Source organism: Labeo rohita, chromosome 5, assembly GCF_022985175.1.
Source record: "Labeo rohita strain BAU-BD-2019 chromosome 5, IGBB_LRoh.1.0, whole genome shotgun sequence".
Taxonomy (NCBI): domain Eukaryota; kingdom Metazoa; phylum Chordata; class Actinopteri; order Cypriniformes; family Cyprinidae; genus Labeo; species Labeo rohita.
The window spans coordinates 13819319-13841836 of NC_066873.1; the positions used below are offsets into that span (position 1 = coordinate 13819319).

Sequence of the window (22518 nt, forward strand, 5' to 3'; positions counted from 1 at the left end):
GCAAAAAAAAAATTGACTTTAATTTTGAAATTATTATGATGCTAGTGACCCGGAAATATAGGCTAGTATATTCAATAAAATAACTTAAATCTCCAGTCAGTCTGATATTGAAAGTATATAAATATACTCTGTTACGAGAAAACTGAACAATGCAATTAATATTTTACTGACTTTATTTCGAAATTAAATAACGAAATGAACGCTTAAAATACTCTTATTACGTACACAGTGACGTAACGTTAACTAACTCGCTCACTATTGCATGTGAGCAAAAGGAAAAAATAAAAGTTGAGCCACTCAAGAGCTGTGAATATCATTTGCATCAAAATGTCAACTCCAGATGCATTCAAAGTAGGTTGATCCCCGTTTATACTCACCGAAAAGCACAAAAACTTCGTTCACATATGCTGGTTGCTTCTGATTTACACATTAAACAAACACGACGATTTGGCGTTGTAGGTTGGCTCTTTAAACGGCAAAGTCACGCTGATCACCGGCGCAAGTTCAGGAATAGGAGCGGGCACAGCCGTGCTCTTTGCCAAACTGGGCGCCCGGCTGGCGCTGAATGGACGAGATGTGGACAATCTCACCAAAATCGCCAAAGAGTGTGAAGCGTGTGGGGCAGATAAAGTAAAACGCTGACATTTCCTCAGACTGCCAAAAACTGTCTCAGTGATGTTAATAGGCTTTTATGCTTTACATATAAATTTCATCTATGTCCTTATGGCTCCTGTCCAATGTCTTTAGCCCTTATTAGTGCCAGGAGACTTAACAGATGAGGACATTGTGAAGAAGACAGTGGAAGAGGTCATCGCTCACTTTGGGAAGCTGGATGTCCTCATCAACAGTGCAGGAATCCTCGCCATGGGCAGTATAGAGACAACAGACATGGCCCAGTATGACAAGGTCATGTCTGTTAATGTCAGGTAAAAACAAAATTAGTTTAAGTTAGGGAAATGTGCACTGGATTCAATAGATCAGGGTTTTTCAATCATTCAGATGCAGCAGATGCCCCAAATATGATCATCCTTGTGTGAGGGACTCCCATCCCACTACATAAAATGTAACATTTTATACTTATATTGTGTTTTATTTATAAATATTAAATATTATAAATACTGTTAATATTATAAATGTCTAAACTATTGTTTAAAAGGAGTTACATTTATTATAGCACTATTTATTATAGCACTAAACTGTTAAATGTATTATTTATCTACTTGTTTATTTATTTTTATCACATTTTTATTTTTTTATTTTTTTTAACATTATTTTTACATTTTTTACACTATTTTTTCTAAACTTTTCCTATATATCCTACAGACCCTTGTGGCTTGCTGGGTGCAATAGATAATTTAAAGATGTGGGTATTTGACTTTATAATGAGAGGAAAACCACATTTAACACATTTTCTTCTCTTTCAGATCAGTATATCATCTTACGCATCTCTGTGTGCCACATCTCATCAAAACAAAAGGCTCGATTGTGAATGTGTCCAGTGTGAATGGGCAACGATCAGTAAGTTCGATCAGTTTATACACTACCAGTCAAAAGTTTTTGAACACTAAAAATGTTTTTTTTTTTTTTTAAGAACTCTCTTCTGCTCACCAAGTCAATATTTTGAATATATTTTGAAGTGTAATTTATTCCTGTGATCAAAGCTACATTTTCAGCATCATTACTCCAGTCTTCGTCACATGATCCTTTAGAAATCATGCTAATATGCCGATTTGCTGTTCAAGAAACATTTTTATTATTATTATTATTATCAATATTTAAAACAGAACATTTTTTGGGATTCTTTGATGAACAGAAAGATCCAAAGATTGGCATTTATCTAAAATAAAAAGCTTTTGTAGCCTTATACACTATACCATTCAAAAGCTTGGAGTCAGTACATATATATATATATATATATATATATCTGTCTATCTATCTATCTATCTATCTATATATTAAAAGTATGTATTTAGCAAGGATGCTTTTAATTTATCAAAAGTGATGATAATATAATTTATAATGTTGCAAAAGATTTCTATTTCAGGTAAATGCTGTCCTTCTGAACTTTTTTTATTAATCAAAGAAACCTGAAAACTCAGCTGTTTTCAACACAATAATAATAATAATAAATGTTTTTTGAGCACCAAATCTGAATATTAAAATGATTTCTGAAGGATCATGTGACTTGAGTTAAGATGCTAAAAATTCAGCTTTAAAATCACAGGAATAAATTACATCTTCAAACATATTCAAATAGAATATAATTATTTTTTAAAGTAAATATATTTCGAAAGTTTTTGCTGTACTTTGGAACAAATAAATGCAGGCTTGGTGAGCAGAAGAGACTTCTTTAAAAACATTAAAAAAAAAATCTTTGTTCAAAAACATTTGACTGGTAGTGTATCAGCACCAAATAAGCCAAGTATTTAAATATAAAATAATTGCTCATTGTTTTATTCTAGTTGGCCCTGGTTGATGATCTTACACATTTTTCTGTCCATTACAGTTTCCTGGTGTACTTGCCTACTGTATGTCCAAATCAGCCATCGACCAGTTCACACGCTGCATTGCTCTTGGTAAAGTGATATCTCGAGAATCTCTAATGTTATTTACAGGAGACCACAGCTATTTGTCACACAGGGAAGTTGTCTTGAGTCAAAAGTTTTATTCTATCAACTGACAGTAAATTTTAACTAAAATGATTAACTGTATTCCCAATAAAAGAGTATTTGTTTTATAAATTTCAGCTTGGGGCAGGTTGTCACTAGTTTCACATTCAATATTATAAGATGTACATACACTAATTACAATACTTGTTGCCAGAACAATGTTTTGGCATGTTGCCTTATACTTTTTTTTTTTAATTTGTTTTGAATTGTTTGGTTTCACTATTGTTTTACTGCCCTGTGAAATTTATCAGAGTAAAAAGTATCCTTTACCACTTGTAATTTATGCAAAGAGTTTGATTATTATTAGTCTACAAACAAGTTTTTTCTCATCTTATTTTAATTGTAGAGTTAGCATCAAAGCAAGTACGTGCCAACTCAGTCTGGTAAGTTTCTGTCTGTTATTTGATGTTTTACATGCTGAATAATTGTTACAATGAGGTAATGCAAAATGACTTGAAATGCTTTGTCTTAACAGCCCAGGAGTAATTATAACAGAAGTTCACAAGCGTGCAGGACTTGATGAGGACCAGTACGCTCAGGTGACGAGTCGCCAATCGAATCCTTTATCTAATGTTTATTTCACTGTAATGCATGTTTCTAATTAAAAACACGTTGTGTTTTCTGCTTTGCTCCAGTTCCTTGAGAAGTGCAAGGTGACACATGCTCTCGGCAGACCGGGTGAAGTAGAGGAAGTAGCTCATGCTATCGCCTTCCTGGCATCTGATGCTGCAACATTTATAACAGGTGTCAATCTGCCAGTGGACGGAGGTCGACATGCTATGTGTCCACGGTAATGCTCCACCATTGTGATACAGCTCTGTCATAGTGTTGTGTCATAAAAGCAAACAAAATAAACATAGTTGGAATCAGTCTGAATGTTGAAATCCTTTATGTATGCCATCTTTTATCTTTAGATAACATGATACACATTAACAGAAAGAAGTGTACGTTTCTTGCAGAATCTGCAGTTATTTATTAGTGAGTCAGCAATTTTCTCTAAATTCTGGCATGTGTGCACAGATGGAAGCATGGAAACATTATTATAGACCAATAGTTGCACAATACAGCTGTCTGCAAATGAGGAAGTTATACATTAGCATTCAAAACTGAAATATGTTCTGGTCAGATATACGTTAACAATATATTTTAATCTTTACAAAAGATAAGACACAGCCAAATGATGCCACAGCAGCATTCAAAATCAACTTATCTCCCTCAACCTGCAATATGCAAAAACAAAATGACATTAAACCTGACTTTGACTGTACATGTATCTACCAATCAGCAGACACTTTATTTAGTTCTTGTAATTTAGTGTACTCATTCATTTACAGCAGTGGTTCTCAACCTTTTTGACACCAATCTCCCTTTTGTCAAGAACAATATTCCAAAGCCATACTTTCTAAGATGTTATGTACCTCTGGTACCTCTTTAAAAATAGAAAAAAAAAAAATGAAATTAATGAGTTAGTTTAATATTGTAAATCTTCATTTTGTCTGTTTTTTAGAATTTTAAATAAGATTAACCTAATATAAAGACATTTCAATTATTGTAACACTTAAAAATAAAAAAATCTGTCAGTCATTACTCACCCTCATGTGGTATCAAATCCGTAAGACCTTCGTTTACCTACGTAACACAAATTAAGATATTTTTGATGAAATCCAAGAGCTTTCTGACCCTGCATAGACAGCAATGCAACTGACACGTTTAAGGCCCAGAAAGGTAGAGAGGACGTTAATAAAATAGCCCATGTGGCATCAGCGGTTCAACTGTAATTTTATGAAGCTGTGTTTTTTTTTTTGCATACATAAAGCATTCTTGTAGCATCATAAAATTAAGATTGAACGAATGTCACATGGACTATTTTAACAATGTCTTTACTACCTTTCTGGGCCTTGAACGTGTCAGTTGTGTTGTTGTCTATGTAGGGTCAGAAAGCTCTCAGTTTTCATCAAAAATATCTTAATCTGTGTTCTGAAGATGAACAAAGGTTTTACAGGTTTGGAACGACATGAGGGTGAGTAATTAATGACAGAATTTTCATTTTTGGGTGAACTGCCCCTTAAATCTTGTTCACATAAAGACATAACTTATAAAGATACCCATAATGATAACTATAGAGTGTTTTCACGACGCATCATCAATCGGCCATATTGGCAGTACAGAACGTAAACAATGCCACTGAACCGAATGGAACTTGCAAATTTGCAGATTATTGTGGCTGAAAATGGTCAATTATTGTCATGTTCTGGGTTGTACTAATCAGGAAAAACATTTGGAGTACTATATACTGCAAAAGTTGTAACAAATCAAGGAGAAGAGTGCAAAAAACTGTCTGAGGAACAAAAGGCGTTTGTGGTTGGCCAAACTGAACCAGGATTTCCAGGGCAAGAATCTTGACAACATTCATGTTTGTTCTTATCATTTCCGGTCAGGTAGGTGAAATATAAACTTAATATCTTAATTAATACTGCTTGTACGTACCTTTACCACCAAGTAAATTTAGTCTGTCAAAATATCGTGCCCTTTCCTGCTTACTTAGTCCTTCTCTATATGATTTAGCATCTTCCATAATTTATCTGAACAGTGTATTCAGTAGTACATTAACCGTGCAATCAATGCTGTTGTTTATATTTGAGTATCTCCAATATGGCCACGCATCCAGTTAACTGACCAAACTGTGACGTAAATGCAAACCCTCTGTCATGGTCCACACCAGCGCACAATAATGTTATGTTAATTGTAAGCGCATGCTGAAGTTCTGTCGTCAACAGTATTGTTATTGACGTGGTGTTATTCGTGCACTCAGTTATTCCTTTACATCTAGTATGATTTTTAAAACTATATTTTTATCATAAACTTTATAATTATCATGCTTGCAGTGAATGGGCCTGTACTGGGGCTTTGCTGAGGCCCCCTAGTGGACCTTGACCTCTGGGTTGAGAACCGCTGTTATACAGAACTGTGTCTGCAAGACAAAGTTGTGTCTGCGTCATGTATATTAATATCATTTATTTAGATATTAAACCATTAGTTCACTTCCAGAATAAACATTTCCTGACCATTTACGCACCCTCATGTCATCCAAGATGTTCATATCTTTCTTCAGTCAAGAAGAAATTAGGGTTTTTGAGGAAAACATTTCAGGATTTTTCTCCATATAGTGGACTTCAATGGGGATCAATAGGTTGAAGGTCCAAAATGCAGTTTCAGTGCAGCTTCCAATCCCAGCCGAGGAATAAGGTTTTATCTAGTGAAACGATCAGTCATTTTCGAAGAAAAAGAAACATTTGTATACTTTTTAACCACAAATGCTCATCTCGCGTTAGCTCGACCTCACACATTACGTTGTCACGTTGGAAAACTCACGTGTGATGTAGGCAGAAGTACCGACCCAGTGATTACAAAACAAACGTGCAAAGAAAGTCAAACAACGATGTTGGACAATTTTGAATTTGGAGAAAATGAGTTGGAGTTTTTTTACCCTTCCTGAACTTACTGAACCAAAGTGCACAGCAAACAACTAACCACACATGGCCTCTCCAGCATGATTATGTAATGCGTGAAATTGTAGTAGACGCGCATCTTAGTGAGTGAGCTAGTGCAAGATGAGCATTTGGGGTTAAAAAGTACATACACTTTTGTTTTTAGAAAATGATCGATTATTTCACTCGATAAGACCCTTATTCCTTATGGGATTATTTTTGTGCCAATAAGAATGAACGTAACTTTGTAAAACTGAACGTAACTTTCCAAGAAACGATCAAAAATATGCCACTGCAAAAGAAGAAAAACACAATGAAAATGAAAAAACGAACTCAGTCGCACGAATTTAACATGCTCTTCAAATATGCTTCATTCTTTGTTAATGATTTTCAAAGAATCGTTTTCGTGAATCATGGATTCTGAATGCGTTGCCACAGCTTTCGCTTACGCTTCGCAAATTTTCGTTTGCAGTTTTGGCACAAACCTCTCGTGGGGGCGGGCTTAACAGCGATCTACTCTGATTGGCTAATGAGCTTTTGATGGACAGTTGCTCTCTGACCTGGAATCACAGATGGTGACGTCAGTGGCGCGCATATTGCGGTGTGCAATACGTCATGCTTTGTTTATATTAAGTATTAATGTTATTAGTATTTCACCTACGGTCGTCTCTTAGTTTCTAAAGATGAGCTTCCAGTAGAGACACGGAGCGGCATCATCTTCCACCTCAGCTTGTCCCTCAGGGCAGCTTGAAGTAAGTTCATGTTGCTAAAGTAACGTTAATCAATAACATCGATAAAAGTTTTATTCATGTACAGTGTGCAACAGTTCTGATAGTTTCTATAAACAAAGCACGACGTATTGCACACCGCAACAACTTTCCAATATGCGCGCCACTGACGTCACCGTCTGTGCTTCCAGGTCAGAGAGCAACTGTCCATCAAAAGCTCATTAGCCAATCAGAGTAGATCGCTGTTAAGCCCGCCCCCACGAGAGGTTTGTGCCAAAACAGCAAACGAAAATTTGCGAAGCGTAAGCGAAAGCTGTGGCAACGCATTCAGAATCCATGATTCGCGAAAACGATTCTTTGAAAATCATTAACAAAGAATGAAGCATATTTGAAGAGCATGTTAATTTCGTGCGACTGAGTTCATTTTTTCATTTTCATTGTGTTTTTCTTCTTTTGCAGTGGCATATTTTTGATCGTTTCTTGGAAAGTTACGTTCAGTTTTATAAAGTTACGTTCATTCTTATTGGCACAAAAATAATCCCATAATTCCTCAGCTGAAGCTGCATTGAAACCAATTTGGACCTTCGACCTATTGATCCCCATTGAAGTCCACTATAGAGAGAAAAATCCTGGAATGTTTTCCTCAAAAACCTTAATTTCCTTTATGACTAAAGAAAGAAAATCATGTCCATCTTGGATGACATGGGGGGTAAGTAAATTGTCAGGAAATTTAAATTCAGGAGTGAACTAATTGTTTAAATAAAAATTTAAAGTCCTTCAAGCAAACTGCCTTCGTTGGCATTATCAAAACTGTTTTTTCCATGGATCTGCTTCAGGTGTTTACGGAGAACTGGTTTATGTGCAAACACCATGTCACAGTAATTACAACGGTGTGGTTTGTCCCCACTGTGAAGGTTCAGGTGGTCTAGCAGCGAGCACTTCTGAGTAAACGTCTTTCCACATATCTTACACTGGAAGGGTTTGATGCCGGCGTGGACGCGCATGTGCCGGTGCAGGTTTCCTTTCTGGGTAAAAGTTTTTCCACACAGGAGGCACATAAACAGCTTGTGCATCTTCAGATGGTTGGCGTAGTTCTCCAGCTGACGGAAGACGCGAGCACATTTCGGACACTGGTGGTACCATTGCATACCCTTATCGGCATTCCTTGAGCATCCCCAAAGATTCCCTTTTCCGGAGCCACTGGGTCCAGGTGGGGACATGGAATATTCAGCTGTGGGGTTGGTGGCGATTTCGGCAGGCCGGGTTTCCACTGTGGAGTTTATCAAGGAGTGTTGTGGCTCGGGTGAGCGAAGTGTTGGCGAACGACTTGAGCGACTCTGGAAATTATCAGGCATCCGCTCATCTATTGACTCCACTTTAACGATGCTAATGGGACTTTCTTCTCCTCTGCTGTTGCTCTGAGAGTTTCTAAACACAGGCGGAGACTTGGGCTGGATGATCACGTCATCATCATCGTCATCGTCATCATCAAAGTCATCTCCATCATTGTCCACCTCATCCTCTTCATCACATATTGTCTCCACAGCTGGTTGGCCACGCTGTGAGCTGAAGTCCGACGGCTGTCGAGATGATGCACGCTCGTCTTTGACCTCGTGTGGTTTAATGAATTTGTTTAGCGCTTCGGTGCACTGCTCTACAATATGACCCATCTGCAGGAAACTCGCAACTGTTAAATAGTGTACTAATTCCAGCTCGGGGAACTCCAGTGTCCCAGTGTAGCAGGACAGAAGAAGCCTCTGTCCAACTTCTGCATCCTGCTGTGTAGATATTTGTACTTCATGAGAGTCCTGAAGCACAAACTGGTCTCTAAGGAAAGGGGAGCCAGCGGCAAAGACCACTTTGTGTCCGGGCACTTCCAAGTCATTGATGCGGACCACAACATCACAGAAACGTCTGTCTCGCCGAAGAGCGTCCATCTTTTGAAGCATGGAGTCCCCAAATGTGGGAAAGTTGAACTGCAGTATCACCCCGTCCTGAGCCATGGTGCACTATTAAATATACACAACAAAACAGATTTCAACCTATTATAACTATGTTATGCATTCCTGTCTGCAATTGTCTAGTTTCAAAACGCACGTTTAGCTAAAACGCACTTAAAAGGCACTTAAACATCATGATAATTAAATGGAGATGCTGGTGTAGTGATAGCACAAATGTTTTGAGTGTACACGATGATGTTAGTGTGGTTAGTACAGGCCTGGAAACTACAGAGCTAAAGCAGAAACATTGGATGCACGACTGTAAAGAATGGAGGAAAACTGACGACGAAGACACGTCGTAACAGGAATGAGGTAAATATTAGTGTTTGTTTAAAATATGAATACCTGCAGCAATTAGTGTTTTTTTCAGTCTGGGTATTTTGTTGTCCTGGGGATGAGCATACAGCGCCTGTGTTTTTAGTGTGTGGCTTCAGACGGAAAAGGATGTTCCGCTTTTCCCGATTGGTCAGTGGAATTTAAAGGGGCAGGACACAAATACAGGTGGCTAAATGTGAAAACCCTTACATTCGTGTCGTGTGTATTAAGATTGATTTGACTTTTTTTTTTAACGGCAGAAAAAAACGATTTATTTATAATTAGACTGTACAATAAAAAAAAAAAGTCATCCAGCATTTTTTTTAAATAGTTTGCAGTGATTAGATACCGTACAGAACGGTAACATTACAGCCTTCTCTGACCCACTTTATCTGAAGGCTTGTTTTACCTGCTGACACCTTTATTTCGTGCTGTTTTTGTAATGATTATTATTTCTAGGCTACAGATTAGCCTTAAGGTTTCAGCTGAGACAGTAAACTCTTGCATTCATGTTTTTTAACAAATTGAATTGAAAAACACAAATTGAAATAAATAAAACTGTTGTAATAATAGTATTTATAATAGTTATAGTAATTAATAGTATAATAGTAATTAATAATAGTTGGTGGTGTTGTTTATTTTTTGTTGTTGTTTTGTTTTGTTTTTTTAGATTTCTAAGGAAGGCTACTTGTATATTACAGTAGTACTATTAGTTTAATACTACTTAGTACAATTTTTCCCATTCATTCATTCATTCATTCATTCCCATTCAATTTTTTAAATTACAATATTAATGTAATATATTATTGCTTTAGTAGTAGTAGTATTACTTCAATTAAGGCTTTCAAGTTTTCATATAACAGTCCACTTTCCCATTATTATTATTATTATTATTATTATTATTATTATTATTATCATTATTATTATTTCTAGACTGCATTTTAGGTTTTAGGGTTTCGTGTCACTTGTGACAGTGTTTTCGATTTATAGTTTTTTATTGCAATATTACAAATAAAATAATAATAATAATAATAATAATAATAATTTTAACCTTTTTAAGATACAATTTTACAAATTTTAATTATTATTATTATTATTATATTATGTAAATGTAACAAAATATTGCTTTATTAGTATTAGTAGTATTTCTTAAATTAAGATTTCATATAACAGTCCTCATTCTTCTTCTTCTTCTTCTTATTATTATTATTTCTAGAGTACAATTAAGGCTGTCAACGTCCATGTGGCTATTCTTGTATTCTTGCGTTTTTTTTTTTTTTTTTTTTTTTGTTTTTTTTTTTTTTTGTTTGTTTGTTTGTTTGTTTTTTGGTGAAACCCCGGTGAATATTAAAAAATAATAACATTTTGATGATGATTGTGATTTCGAGAGTACGATTAACTCTTTCAAAGTGCGATTGGCTCTCAAACCAAATTCCTTGCTTTCTGCCACAAGGAGGCAGTGTTGTAAAAAGCTGCTTCATGCAATTTTCATTTATGTCATATTCTGATTCAGTTAGTTAAGTAAATTATACGTGTACAGTACAACAGTATTCAACATTGTTGTTATGGCCACCTGTGGAAGGGAGGGGGGCTTTTAACATGTAAAAACAAATAGTTTTGAGAGATTTCTAGTGAATGGAGGGATCGTGATATTGAATACACTTAAGACAGAAACCCTCTTCGTTTGCCAAAGGCAGTGGTAGGACGCCATGTGACTTTTATTGTCAGTAATATAGCGGCTTGTAATGGTATTTGTCACAATAATAATGCCTGTGGTATACAAACAATGGTAAGGCAGGAAAAAAGTCATCTGATCTTTCACCAGTCACTTATGAATAACAGAAACCAAACAAGAGTCTGTGGCTGCTCCGTGTAAAGTTTATTGTAAATGTGTTATTGTATGTATCAGTATATTTACTTATTTGCACAATGATTTTGATGGGATAAAACACAAGGTGCTACACACACCTTTATTTGTCAGATGTGCACTCCACATCCATAAACATCAAAAAAGAGGACGAAAAGTGCTGTAAATGACGTGCCCCATACTGAAAATTGCATAACTGAATGGTCTCGTCCTAAGTGTTACATTTTCATTAAATGAGCTAATTGTCTAGATAAATGGTTTGTAGATTAAATCCTACATATAAACAGGATAAACACAGGCATTGAATGTAGTATTTTGGATATAGTATGTTTCATTCAGTGAAACATGAATGTTTTTGATATATGAATCTGACCTGTGTAAGATTGCCAGAATTATTTAATGTGTTTACTGAAAGCTTAAGGCTGTTTATGGCCTTAATGTTTGTTAAGGGCTTAAATTGTTTTATATCTGGCAATAACAGTGGAGCAAACGAAAGTAAAGACTCTTGTTTACCAGGACTATGATGGGCTGGGACTATAGCAGTTGTTTCACCCAGAAAGCCTCACAAAAGCAAGACATTTGACACTACACAGGTTTGGTGTCAGGGCTTTTTCGGTCATCGTTCTCAAAGTGAGGCTTTCTTGATTTCGTCCTTTGGCTCGGTTTCTCACACTGTGACCAGACAGGTTCACATCCACAGCTACATATCATTTTCCTACCACTGTCTCTAAAACTAGTAGGCCTAATTCATTCAGTAAATCAGCTAGTATCGTATGTATTTAGTTTCACTGTGTGACTTTCGGTCTGTGCTACTCTTAAATGACCCGCTCTATTGCAACTCGCCTTACAGATTCAGACCTAAAGAAAGTGAAGAAGAAATAACGTCAGTGAAAGGAAATGCAAGACATTCAAATAATTATGAGAGAATGTGAGGATGTAAAGACTTATAGCTTATAGTCTTATAAGTTGTTAAAGAGGTGGTAGAAAAAAATCAAGACAGTTGACACGACACTACTTTGTAATATCTGAAGTGTTTATTCCCTTTTTGGCAAAATGATGAACAGATCACTGAGAATAGTCTTGTGATATCTTGTGATAAGTGAATCCACTGACAAAGCACAAGAATACAGGTGTCACTTGTGAGCCAGACTCACTTTTTTCGTTCTTCAATCTGTTCAACCTCACTGGATTCATCCACCACCTTTCCATTTACCATGGTCTGGGTGACCACCTTCACAATCTTTCTGGTTCTCACTTCAGGCTCCTCTACAAAAGGTAGAAAAAACAATGCTAAGTCTATGAGCATTTGAATTCTCAGAGAATTTATGCAAGTTCAGTGTTTTAAATTTAGTGTTAAGTTATTGCAGGTATCTTATTAGGATCACTGTATCACTGTAACTAATTTACTGTGCTGAGTTACTCTGTCAAAGTGTTGTTGACAACTACAATATAAGTAAACTTAAAGGGTAGTTCACCCAAAAATGAAAATTCTGTCATTAATTACTCACCCTCATGTTGATCCAAACCAGTAAGAACTTTGTTCATCTTCAGAACACAATTTAAGATATTTTTGATGAAATCCAAGAGCTTTCTGACCCTGCGTAGACTGACACGTTCAAGGGCCGGAAAGGTAGTAAGGACATCAATAAAATAGTTCATGTGACATCAGTGGTTCAACCTTGATTTTATGAAGCTACAGTTGAAGTCAAAAGTTTACATACACCTTGCAGAATCTGCAAAATGTAAATTATATTACTAAAATAAGAGGGATCATACAAAATGCATATTATATTTTTATTTAGCACTGAGCTGAATAAGATATTTCACATAAAATCCATTTACATGTTTAGTGATAGTTGATCATGAATCCCTGTTTGTCCTGAACAGTTAAACTGCCTGCTGTTCTTCAGAAAAATCCTTCAGGTCCCACAAATTCTTTGGTTTTTCAGCATTTATATGTATTTAAACCCTTTCTAACAATGACTGTATGATTTTGAGATCCATCTTTTCACACTGAGGACAACTGAGGGACTCATATACAACTATTACAGAAGGTTCAAACGCTCACTGATGCTCCAGAAGAAAAACAAAACCTGGGGGTGTAAACATCTGAACAGAATGAAGATGTGTAGATTTTTCCATTTTTTTCTTATTTTGCCTAAATATCTTTTTTTTTTTTTTTTTTTTTTTTTCCTCATTTAGTACTGCTCTTCAGAAGCTACAGAAGATACCTACATGTTTCCCAGAAGACAAAATAAGTCAAATTTACCCTGATCTCTAAATTCAAAAGTTTTCACCCCCTGGCTCTTAATGCAGGACAACTGTTACAGGGAAATTACAAGAAGGGAAATATAGGAAGGAAAATAACGAGAAGAATAACAATGTGCAGTAATTGGTAAAGCTGTTCAGGGTTCAGGACAAGCAAAGGACAACTATCATCTAAAAAAAAAAAAAAGCGTGTATCATTCAGGTAACAACACAATATTAATAATCAAAAGTATGTAAACTTTTGAAAGGGGTAATTTTTATAAATTCAACTATTATTTTCGACTATATGTAAAGGTCTTTATGTGAAATATCTTATTCAGGTCAGTACTAAATAAAAAATTAACATGCATTTTGTATGATTATAATTATGAGTATTTTGGTAAAATAATTAACATTTAACAGATTCTGCAAGGTATATGTAAACTTTTTACTTCAACTGTATGAGAATACATTTTGTGTGCAAAGAAAACAAAAATAACTACTTTATTCAACAATTTCTTCTCTTCACTGTTAGTCTTTGACACACTGATGTCACATGGAATATTTAAACAATGTCCTTACTAACTTTCTGGGCCTTAAACGTGTCAGTTGCATTGCTGTCTATGCAGGGTCAAAAAGCTCCCAGATTTCATCACAAATATCTTAATTTGTGTTCTGAAGATGAACAAAGGTCTTATGGGTTTGAAACAACATGAAGGTGAGTAATTAATGACAGAATTTTCATTTTTGAATGAACTATCCCTTTAATTGTACTGTTACAGAGATGTGCAGGGCTAGTTAGAATAGAATGTTTCTGAGGTGGGTTTATGTTTTTAAAACAACACAAACCTTAAAGCATTATACAGTATTTGCATGTATTATAGAAACTGAATACAGTTTTAGTTTTTTAGTCTTAGACCTATCCATTCAGAACAGACTTACTTTTAGGAGTGGGTGTCTCTTTTATCCTGAAAAACAAAGGAAAACAAATGTCAGAGTTGTTTCCCTTTGGCATTATCTGTGTATAATTTCAGTATATCAACAAAAATCAGCATTGTTCAGCTTTAAGAAACCTTTCCCAGTTCTTACACGTCCTCTCCATCCAGCAGCCTCCTGTAGGTGGCGATCTCCAGCTCCAGATTCTGTTTGATACGCAGTAACTGCTCATAATCAGTCTTGATTCTCTGCATGTCCAGGCGCAGCTGTGAGAGTTCGTCCTCCAGCTGTGTGAGCGAGCCCTGCAGACGCTCGATCTCAAGCGTGTACTTCTGATTCGTCTCTCCAAGGTTCCCCTCCAGAACACCAACCTTGGGGACATAACATTCATAACATTTTCAGTGCTCAAAATATCACGACTGTAGTATGATTAGTTTAAAACCATTATTAGAGATTAGTACCATCAAGAATGAACTTCCTCTTATAATGTCTGATCTATAACCAGTATGTGTGAACTACTAGCTAAACAACCTGTTGAAAGGTCTGTATTACCTGTCCAGGCCAGGAGGATGCAATGTGTTTTTAGACTGTCATCACATGTATTACAGAGTGATTTTTTATACAGGAGTAAACATATATAGTCATTGTTTGCATAAGGACGAACAGCAGATGGAGGGGACAGTGCTTTCCTGTGCTGAAGAGCTAACCTTGACACGTTCTCCGGATATTTGATGACAGACTATGGGCTAAATTATTGCAGATCTAATTTAAAAAGTCCAAAAAATGTCAAAAGAAACACAGCTGGAATATGATGCCTCAAACAGCTCACTAACATATTCATTGACATTTAACCACAGGATAGAGGATTTGACTATTTAAAGAATGTTTATCCAAAAAGATTTACGGATGAGTAATATAACATAAGCAATTCATCGTGTTAAAAAAACAAAAGGTTGGAAAGATGCATTTTTTCCATTCCCTCTTGACTTCAAACAATTCAGCCTTGCCTGCTCTAGAAGACATTTGGAAAAAATAACTTTCTCTTTAATAGAAAAGTAGGTAAGCAATTCATCTGGAATCCTAATTATGATCTTGTATATAAACCTCTCGAATATATTTTAGAACATTTTAAAGGAGAAGTCCACTTCCAAAACAAAGATTCACACATAATGTACTCACCCCCTTGGCATCCAAGATGTTCATGTCTTTCTTTCTTCAGTTGTAAAGAAATTATGTTTTTTGAGGAAAACATTTCAACATTTTCTCCATATAATGGACTGATATGGTTCCCCCGATTTGAAACTTCCAAAATGCAGTTTAAATGTGGCTTCAAACAATCCCAAATGCAGTTGTAAACAATCCCAGCCGAGGAAGAAGGGGCTTATCTAATGAAATGTATATATATAATATACAATTTACATACTTTTTAGTCTCAAAAGCTCGTCTTGCCTTTCTCTCCCTGAACTCTGTGTATTATGGTTCAAGACAGTTAGGCTATGTTGAAAAACTCAGACCATATTTTCTCCCTCAACCTCAAAAATCATTTCAAAATCATCCTACATCGCTGCAGAAGTACCGACCCAGTCTTTGCAAAGTGAACATGCAAAGAAGATGAAACACCCTTAACAAAAAAGGTAAAACAGCAATATAGAACAATTTTGAAGTTGAGGGAGAACATGAGATTTTTGAGAGAACATGAGAGTTTTTCGACCCTAACTCTCAAAAACAGTACAGGCAGAGTAAGACAAGATGAGTGTTTGGCATTAAAAAGTATATAAATTGTATTATTTTTATGAAAATAACCGATCGTTTCGCTAGATAAGACCCTTCTTTCTCGACTGGGATCGTTTGAAGCCGCAATTAAACTGCATTTTGGAAGTTCAAAATCGGGGCACCATATCAGTCCAATATATGGAGAAAAATGCTGAAATGTTTTCCTCAAAAAAACATAATTTCTTTACGACTGAAGAAAGAAAGACATGAACATCTTGGATGACAAGGGGGTGAGTACATTATTTGTAAATTGTTGTTCTGGAAGTGGACTTCTCCTTTAAAGACTGTTTTTCTCTTTTTCCAGGGATCGAAAGTCTGGTTGCAATAGAAGAACATATGAGATGTATCATTTGCAAACTGGGGTGCAGCACATAAGGATCCATAAAAAGTCTCTGAAGGTATTTAAATATATGTCATTTTGATAATAAATGTATTTTTAATATCTGTCTATCTATCTATCTTGCCAAAAGTGCTGTTACTGATGCGTAAAGAATTGTGTAAAGTGTTAATCTCAGATACAGAAACACTGTCAACCAAAAAAAAAAAAAAAAGATCCAGGTAATATTTTAACAATTTGGTGTTAGTGTGATGGCAGTGTCAATTATTAAATTTATATAATTTCGTATTTTATTGTTTATATTTTTGTTTTGGACAAAATTGAATTTTTTAATCTCTTTAATCTTTAGTGTGATGGCAGTGTCAATTATTAAGGCAAGTCAAATTTTTAATTTATTAAGCTTAAAGATTAAAGAGATTAAAAAATTCAATTTTGTCCAAAACAAAAATATAAACAATAAAATACGAACAAAGCCTTTTTATTTTAGAAAGGGGATTATCATATTTTGGGTTCCTTGGCATCATAAAGTTTGAAATCCTTGTCAAACTTCATAAATATACACCAGAAATACAGTAAAATTGCAACAAATAGGATGAGTTCTGGTTTTGACAGATGTTTGTAAAAGATAATTGTATTTGTGTTTTTTTGATCGTATTTGTTGATTTGATTTAAAATTTGTTCTGATGTCCACTGCAGTGAAAATATTTTTTATTATTCACCTTATTCTTAACACGGAAGTAAGCTTATGGGTGAGACTTCCGGTTCATTAGCTGTTATAGGGAAATAATGAGAACAGTAACAACGTGTGTGTTCATAATTACGATAATATGTTAAAATAATATGGTAAGGCACACCAATTTGCAATATTAAGCAGCAAAACAGGTTGTTTTGTATAGCTAAAAACACCTGGACGCGTATGAGACCCATAAAATGTACAAATGGCCATGCCCACTCGTACGGGAAAAATAAGGTGGGTGAAAGTCTATTTTGCAGCAGTTCTGTCCAATCCATCCAATCCACTCTAAGAAAAACTTCCTGGAACTTCTGGAATGTAACTATCCACAATGTTCCAGTGTTCTGAAGCATATACTAGCATCTGTTGTTAACTTGTTACTTCTTGATTTGTCTCAGTATGATTAAAAGTCATGCCTTTTCCAACTCTAGTGGGGATTTTAGGATAAACATTCTATCATTTCACCTGTTTGCGCAGACTGTCCAGTTCCACTTCTAATGCCTGCAGGAAGCGTCGTCTTTCATTGAGTTCACTCTGAGCACATCGCAGAGCCTCGTTACTCTCCTTCACCTCTGACTGCACGGTCTCCAGCTGTCACACATATACACACACCACAGAGAACACACATTCGTTCAAACACACCTGTGTTTGCAGTGAAATCATCAGTCTATAAACAGCTGATCAGGTGTGTTTGATGTGGAGTCTGTGTTGGATTGTACATTAACCTTCTTCAGGTACCACATCTCAGCGTCTTCTTTATTCTTGCGTGCAATGCTCTCATACTGCACCCTTAGCTCTGCCATGATGGCTCCCAGGTCTGGGCCCTGGGCTGCATCCACCTCCACGTTCACTTGCTCATTGGCTAGACGGGTCTTCATTGTGTTCTTCTCCTTTATGGAGACAGACAATTCATTTACAATTTTACCAGAACGTATTTGTGAACTACTAAGTTCAAGGGCCAGAAAGGTAGTAAGGACACTGATAAAATAGTCTATGTGGCATCAGTAGTTAAAAATAAAAATTAAGGTTCAACCACTGATGTCACATGGTGTCCTAATATTTTTTGTGCAATTGCCTATTTGCACTCTTAATAGTCTGCAGATGCTTATTGTAAAGTAATTAATTTGTGGTTAAATGCTGTATTTGAGTGGAGCCACACCTGTCTTTCCAAACACTTCCTCACCTATCTTATTTGTTTGTGAATATGGGTGTGTGTGTGTTAATGTGTGTGTTTTGACACACCGATTACTCTATCTATGTAAAGAAAACAAGTGTGTTAAAAAGGGTGTTCCTATATGTGCACCACTCAGAGGTTTGATATTTGACTACCGTGAGAAATAAGACATGATCTTGCTAAAATAAATTGCTTATTGCATTTTTAATATGGTTGCAAAGTGGTTAAGTTTAGAGTAGTGATGGGGTTGGGGGCTAAAATATATCTTCATACTAGTAAAATGTTACCAGTGTTGAGAAAAGTTTTAAAAGTAATGCATCACAATATTGTTACTCAATGAAAAAGTAACTAATTACATTACTTAGTTACTTTTTATTGAAAGTAATGCATTATGTTACTTTTGCATTACTTTTTTCACCTAAGCTGGGCTTGCATATTCGTTTTTTAATAACAAAAAACCCAAAAGATATAGCCTCCGACTGAAGGAAGTGTCTTAAGGTCCTTGCACACTGAGTCCAAAATGTTCATATGCGGTTTTTCATATTCGTCAAAATTCATCGCAGAACAACAAGGTGTCAAAACAGCTCTCAAAATGCTTGCTACGGATGTGAAAACGCAGAAAATTGAACCCGATACAATTTTTTTTTGTGACAGATGAAAATTTCGGAGGCAGTGTGTAAACATGATTGACACAAAGGAAGGTTTTTTTAACGTGAGAAAATTTTGAATGAGAATTATGGACTTATGGAATTATGTGCAAGGACCTTTATTCCCAATTTCTTACAACACTGGACAAGGAGATGTCAGTGAATAAATGGGAGAACAAAGTAACTTATTTGAAAAAGTAACTTTTTTGTAAATTTAAATGTAATGCATATTTTACTAGTTACTTGAAAAAGTAATCTGATTACGTAACTCACGTTACTTGTAATGCATTACCCCCAACACTGAATGTTACTACAAATATTTTTATTTATATAAATCTAATATAAACAATCCCTAAATCTGTGTATACGTAAATATTACTGAAATAAGTGCTGTTAAATTACATTCAGCATATAAATATGTAAAAATGTATGTGCAAAATTTTAGAATACCTATGAATATTATTGGGATCTAGCTGAATAAGGTATGTAATTTCCTAAAAATATTAGCAATATTTGTTGTTTTTGTGTCAGTTATGTGTTTAACCTCTTCATGATTCTTCTTGAGGAAATACAGCTCCTCTTTCAGACTGTCCAGGTCTCCTCGAAGGGTAGCGATGATCTGATCATGATCAGATTTTGCTCTTCTCAGAGCATGACAGTCTCTCTCAACCGACTGGCAAAGAGTAGCTTCTGCCTCCCATCTGATTATGAACAAATAATAAACCATTAAAACCTAGAAATTAGTACAAAATAGTACAATGACAGATGTTTCTTAGGGTCTATAGGAAGGAACAAAAAGAGCAAAACTCACTTGACCCTAAAGTCATCAGCTGCAAGCTTGGCATTGTCAATCTCCAGCATTATACGAGCATTCTCCAATGTCTTTTTCCTCACCTGGAGAGCAGAAGAACATTCCTGCTACTATCGAAACAACTACAAGCAAAGCAATAAACAAAACTCTTAGTTCTACTAGATCATCAAACCTCTTGTCCAATCGCATGCGCTTGAGCCATCAGTCCCTCGATGTCGTGACCCTTGGGTGCTCGCTCCTTCATCAGCTGTTTAATCTTCAGCTCCAGGTCAGCGTTGGACTTCTCCAGAGAACGCACCTTCTCCAGATAGCTCGCAAGTCGGTCGTTCAGACCTTGCATGGTCTCCTTCTCACTGGCGCCAACTCCTAGACCATTCAGTGAGAGGTTGCTTAGGATGTTTAAGCCATTTCCCAGAGACGTGGAACGAGACAGAGACAGAGTGCTGGCTGAGGAGAGCGACACTGGGACTTTAGAGCGTCCCCGAGCCCCGTCACGCATAGACATGCTGGAGAAAGACGGCTGCCGTCCCAGAGAGTGGCTGTGCATAGAGAAGCTGGAGGTCATGGTGCTCGCAAAACCAGAGAGTTATTGTACTGTATGTGCACTGCTGGTGAAGAAATATTCATTGGTTGTTAGTCTGAATGCAGACTGTTGTTCACTTATGCCATATGAAAACCGTGAAAACTTTGCTTTCCACCCTTAATTTGCATATGCTTAGACGGATGTTTAACATTTAAACATCTATGTAATGCTATTTAAAATGATACTGCAGTTAATAACTGGATTTAGAAAAAATACCCTAAATTTGTTGGTCAAAATGGTCATTTGGTTGCAAAAAAAGAAGCCTTTGTGAATAAGGAATGTAATACTTACACGGATTGTGTCCAAATTCAGCACCTGAGTGTGGTTTAGTCCAGGGAAGAACTGGTGGCTTTTATTTGTACTTGTTCAGGTGAGTCAGAGTATTTATGCACGGGCTCCTCCTGAAGAGCTGTTGACTATAGAAGTCTATTGCCAGCCAATCACATCCCTCCACAGGTGAAAGGATATTTCCTGACTGAAACCGATAAAACACAATGAAATTTCCCAAGGCACCATATACAGATTACATTGAACATTTGTTTTTGAAACTGTCAGTGACAAATGATGTTTTATTTCATGAAAATTTTGCTCAAAGACTTAGAATATTTCAAACATTTTTAGGAAGTTAATACAATGAAATTCAATAGCATCCATTGTTATTTTGACCCCAAAATATCTTCTTTTATATTCCATACAAGAAAGGTTTGGAATGACATGATGGTGAGTAAATGATGACTGAATTGTAATTTTTGGGTTAACAATCCCTTTAAGATAAATAACAGCACTGACAATTATAGTTTATAAAAGAAGTGACTTCATATCCACTATGGGACAGGGTGTACTGTAATAACCATAACCCCATTTTTTTCTGAATCTGGTGTAACCTGATTTGCTTTAGAGAAGGGGAAAAGTCCATTTCTGTACACTGACACTATTCAGTGAGGGTACAATGACCTGTAATGTGAGAACTGAGCTTCACAGGGAGACGGTCCTCCAAAGCCTCACTAGCCAGGAAGAAGCTCAAACAATGAAGAGACCGAGAGAGAGCAGAAAGGCAAAACCTATGAGAAATACTTCTGTTTTGGGAGGAAGTTGACCTAATCACCTAGTTAACGCACACTATGACTGAAAATCTGAATTTTTGAATTAAGATAATACTTTGTTTTTTATTTTGTTAAACCTTTTATGGTTCTTGTAGTTTGTATGACTACTTACCTTTGCCATGTTTTTTGAACATTATACCTTGGGTTATATGCATATACCAGTACAGTATAAAAAACATAATGCATAAGACGGTCATGGTACTTTCATGTATACCATGGAACTAATTGATTGCCACATTAATGTACCATGCAGATATCAAAGTACCATCTTGACTCCTTTATATAAGTAGACCAAATAAAAGCATATAGGTAAAGTTGACCCCTCTGTCATAAATAACACTCACTATTATAAATAGAGTCAGCACCATCACGTGGGCACAACTGAAATTGCATGCTGATGTTGATAAAATGTTGTATCTAAGCTAAAACTAAAAACGAGTTAAGCTTGGTAAACAAGCAATTTGTATATAAATGTATATATTTATGAACACTACCATTCAAAAGTTGAGGGTGAATAACACTGAACATATTAGTAGTTTTATTCTGTAAGGATGCATTAAAAATGATCAAAAGTGACATTAAAGACATTTTAATGTTGCAAAGATTTCTATTTTAAACAAATGCTGTTCTTTTGAATATTCTATTCATCTAAGAATAGAAATACAGATAGTTTCCATAAATGTATTAAAATTCATATTAAAATCAGCATATTGTGACAAAGACACAAAATGTATCAAGTTCCTATGCTTTGAAAAATATATGGATGAAAAAAATGATTGCCATTTACTAAAATAGACACTTGTACAACTTGTCTGAGGTATTTATTAACATTTTTATGCTTTTCTTTTTAATTTATAAAAGTTATAATTTATTTAACCATGCTTGAGACAGTCACACCATAGGACCATTTTGACATCTGGCTCAAAAATGTAAAAAATCAAGCAGCGATTATAACATCAGGTATATGTAGGACAAAGAAATGTTTAACTATTTACTGCATTTTTAATAAAGTCAATATTAATTATATTAATTTTTATCCTGTGGGACAGTGAAAATGCCAAGTCACGTCAACAACCTAAATTGGTGAGCATAAGAGACTTTAAACAT

The 22518-nt window shown here is 35.6% G+C and overlaps 3 protein-coding genes across 4 annotated transcripts; 1 reads left to right on the plus strand and 2 right to left on the minus strand.

Annotated features, from left to right (window-relative positions):
• Positions 1-91: 91 nt before the first annotated feature.
• On the plus strand, positions 92-3538 carry zgc:101858 (uncharacterized protein LOC449555 homolog). The gene is made up of 8 exons (XM_051111018.1): positions 92-351; positions 460-630; positions 748-926; positions 1425-1518; positions 2507-2576; positions 3016-3052; positions 3145-3208; positions 3305-3538. The coding sequence occupies exons 1-8, from the start codon at positions 328-330 to the stop codon at positions 3461-3463; spliced, it is 798 nt and encodes a 265-aa protein (XP_050966975.1). The 5' UTR covers positions 92-327; the 3' UTR covers positions 3464-3538.
• Positions 3539-7532: 3994 nt separating this feature from the next.
• On the minus strand, positions 7533-9321 carry zbtb26 (zinc finger and BTB domain containing 26). The gene is made up of 2 exons (XM_051108989.1): positions 9231-9321; positions 7533-8894 (listed from the first exon to the last, which is right to left on the minus strand). The coding sequence occupies exon 2, from the start codon at positions 8886-8888 to the stop codon at positions 7653-7655; it is 1236 nt and encodes a 411-aa protein (XP_050964946.1). The 5' UTR covers positions 8889-8894; positions 9231-9321; the 3' UTR covers positions 7533-7652.
• Positions 9322-11155: 1834 nt separating this feature from the next.
• Positions 11156-20702, minus strand: krt1-c5 (keratin, type 1, gene c5). 2 transcript variants are annotated; one of them, XM_051108837.1, is made up of 10 exons: positions 20600-20702; positions 19898-20333; positions 19726-19808; positions 19459-19615; positions 17819-17983; positions 17559-17684; positions 14404-14621; positions 14257-14282; positions 12222-12333; positions 11156-11925 (listed from the first exon to the last, which is right to left on the minus strand). In XM_051108837.1, the coding sequence occupies exons 2-10, from the start codon at positions 20288-20290 to the stop codon at positions 11883-11885; spliced, it is 1323 nt and encodes a 440-aa protein (XP_050964794.1). In that variant the 5' UTR covers positions 20291-20333; positions 20600-20702; the 3' UTR covers positions 11156-11882. The 2 variants fall into 2 exon arrangements, with proteins under 2 accessions (XP_050964794.1, XP_050964795.1); XM_051108838.1 differs by having other exon boundaries at positions 19898-20330; positions 20600-20677.
• Positions 20703-22518: the final 1816 nt, after the last annotated feature.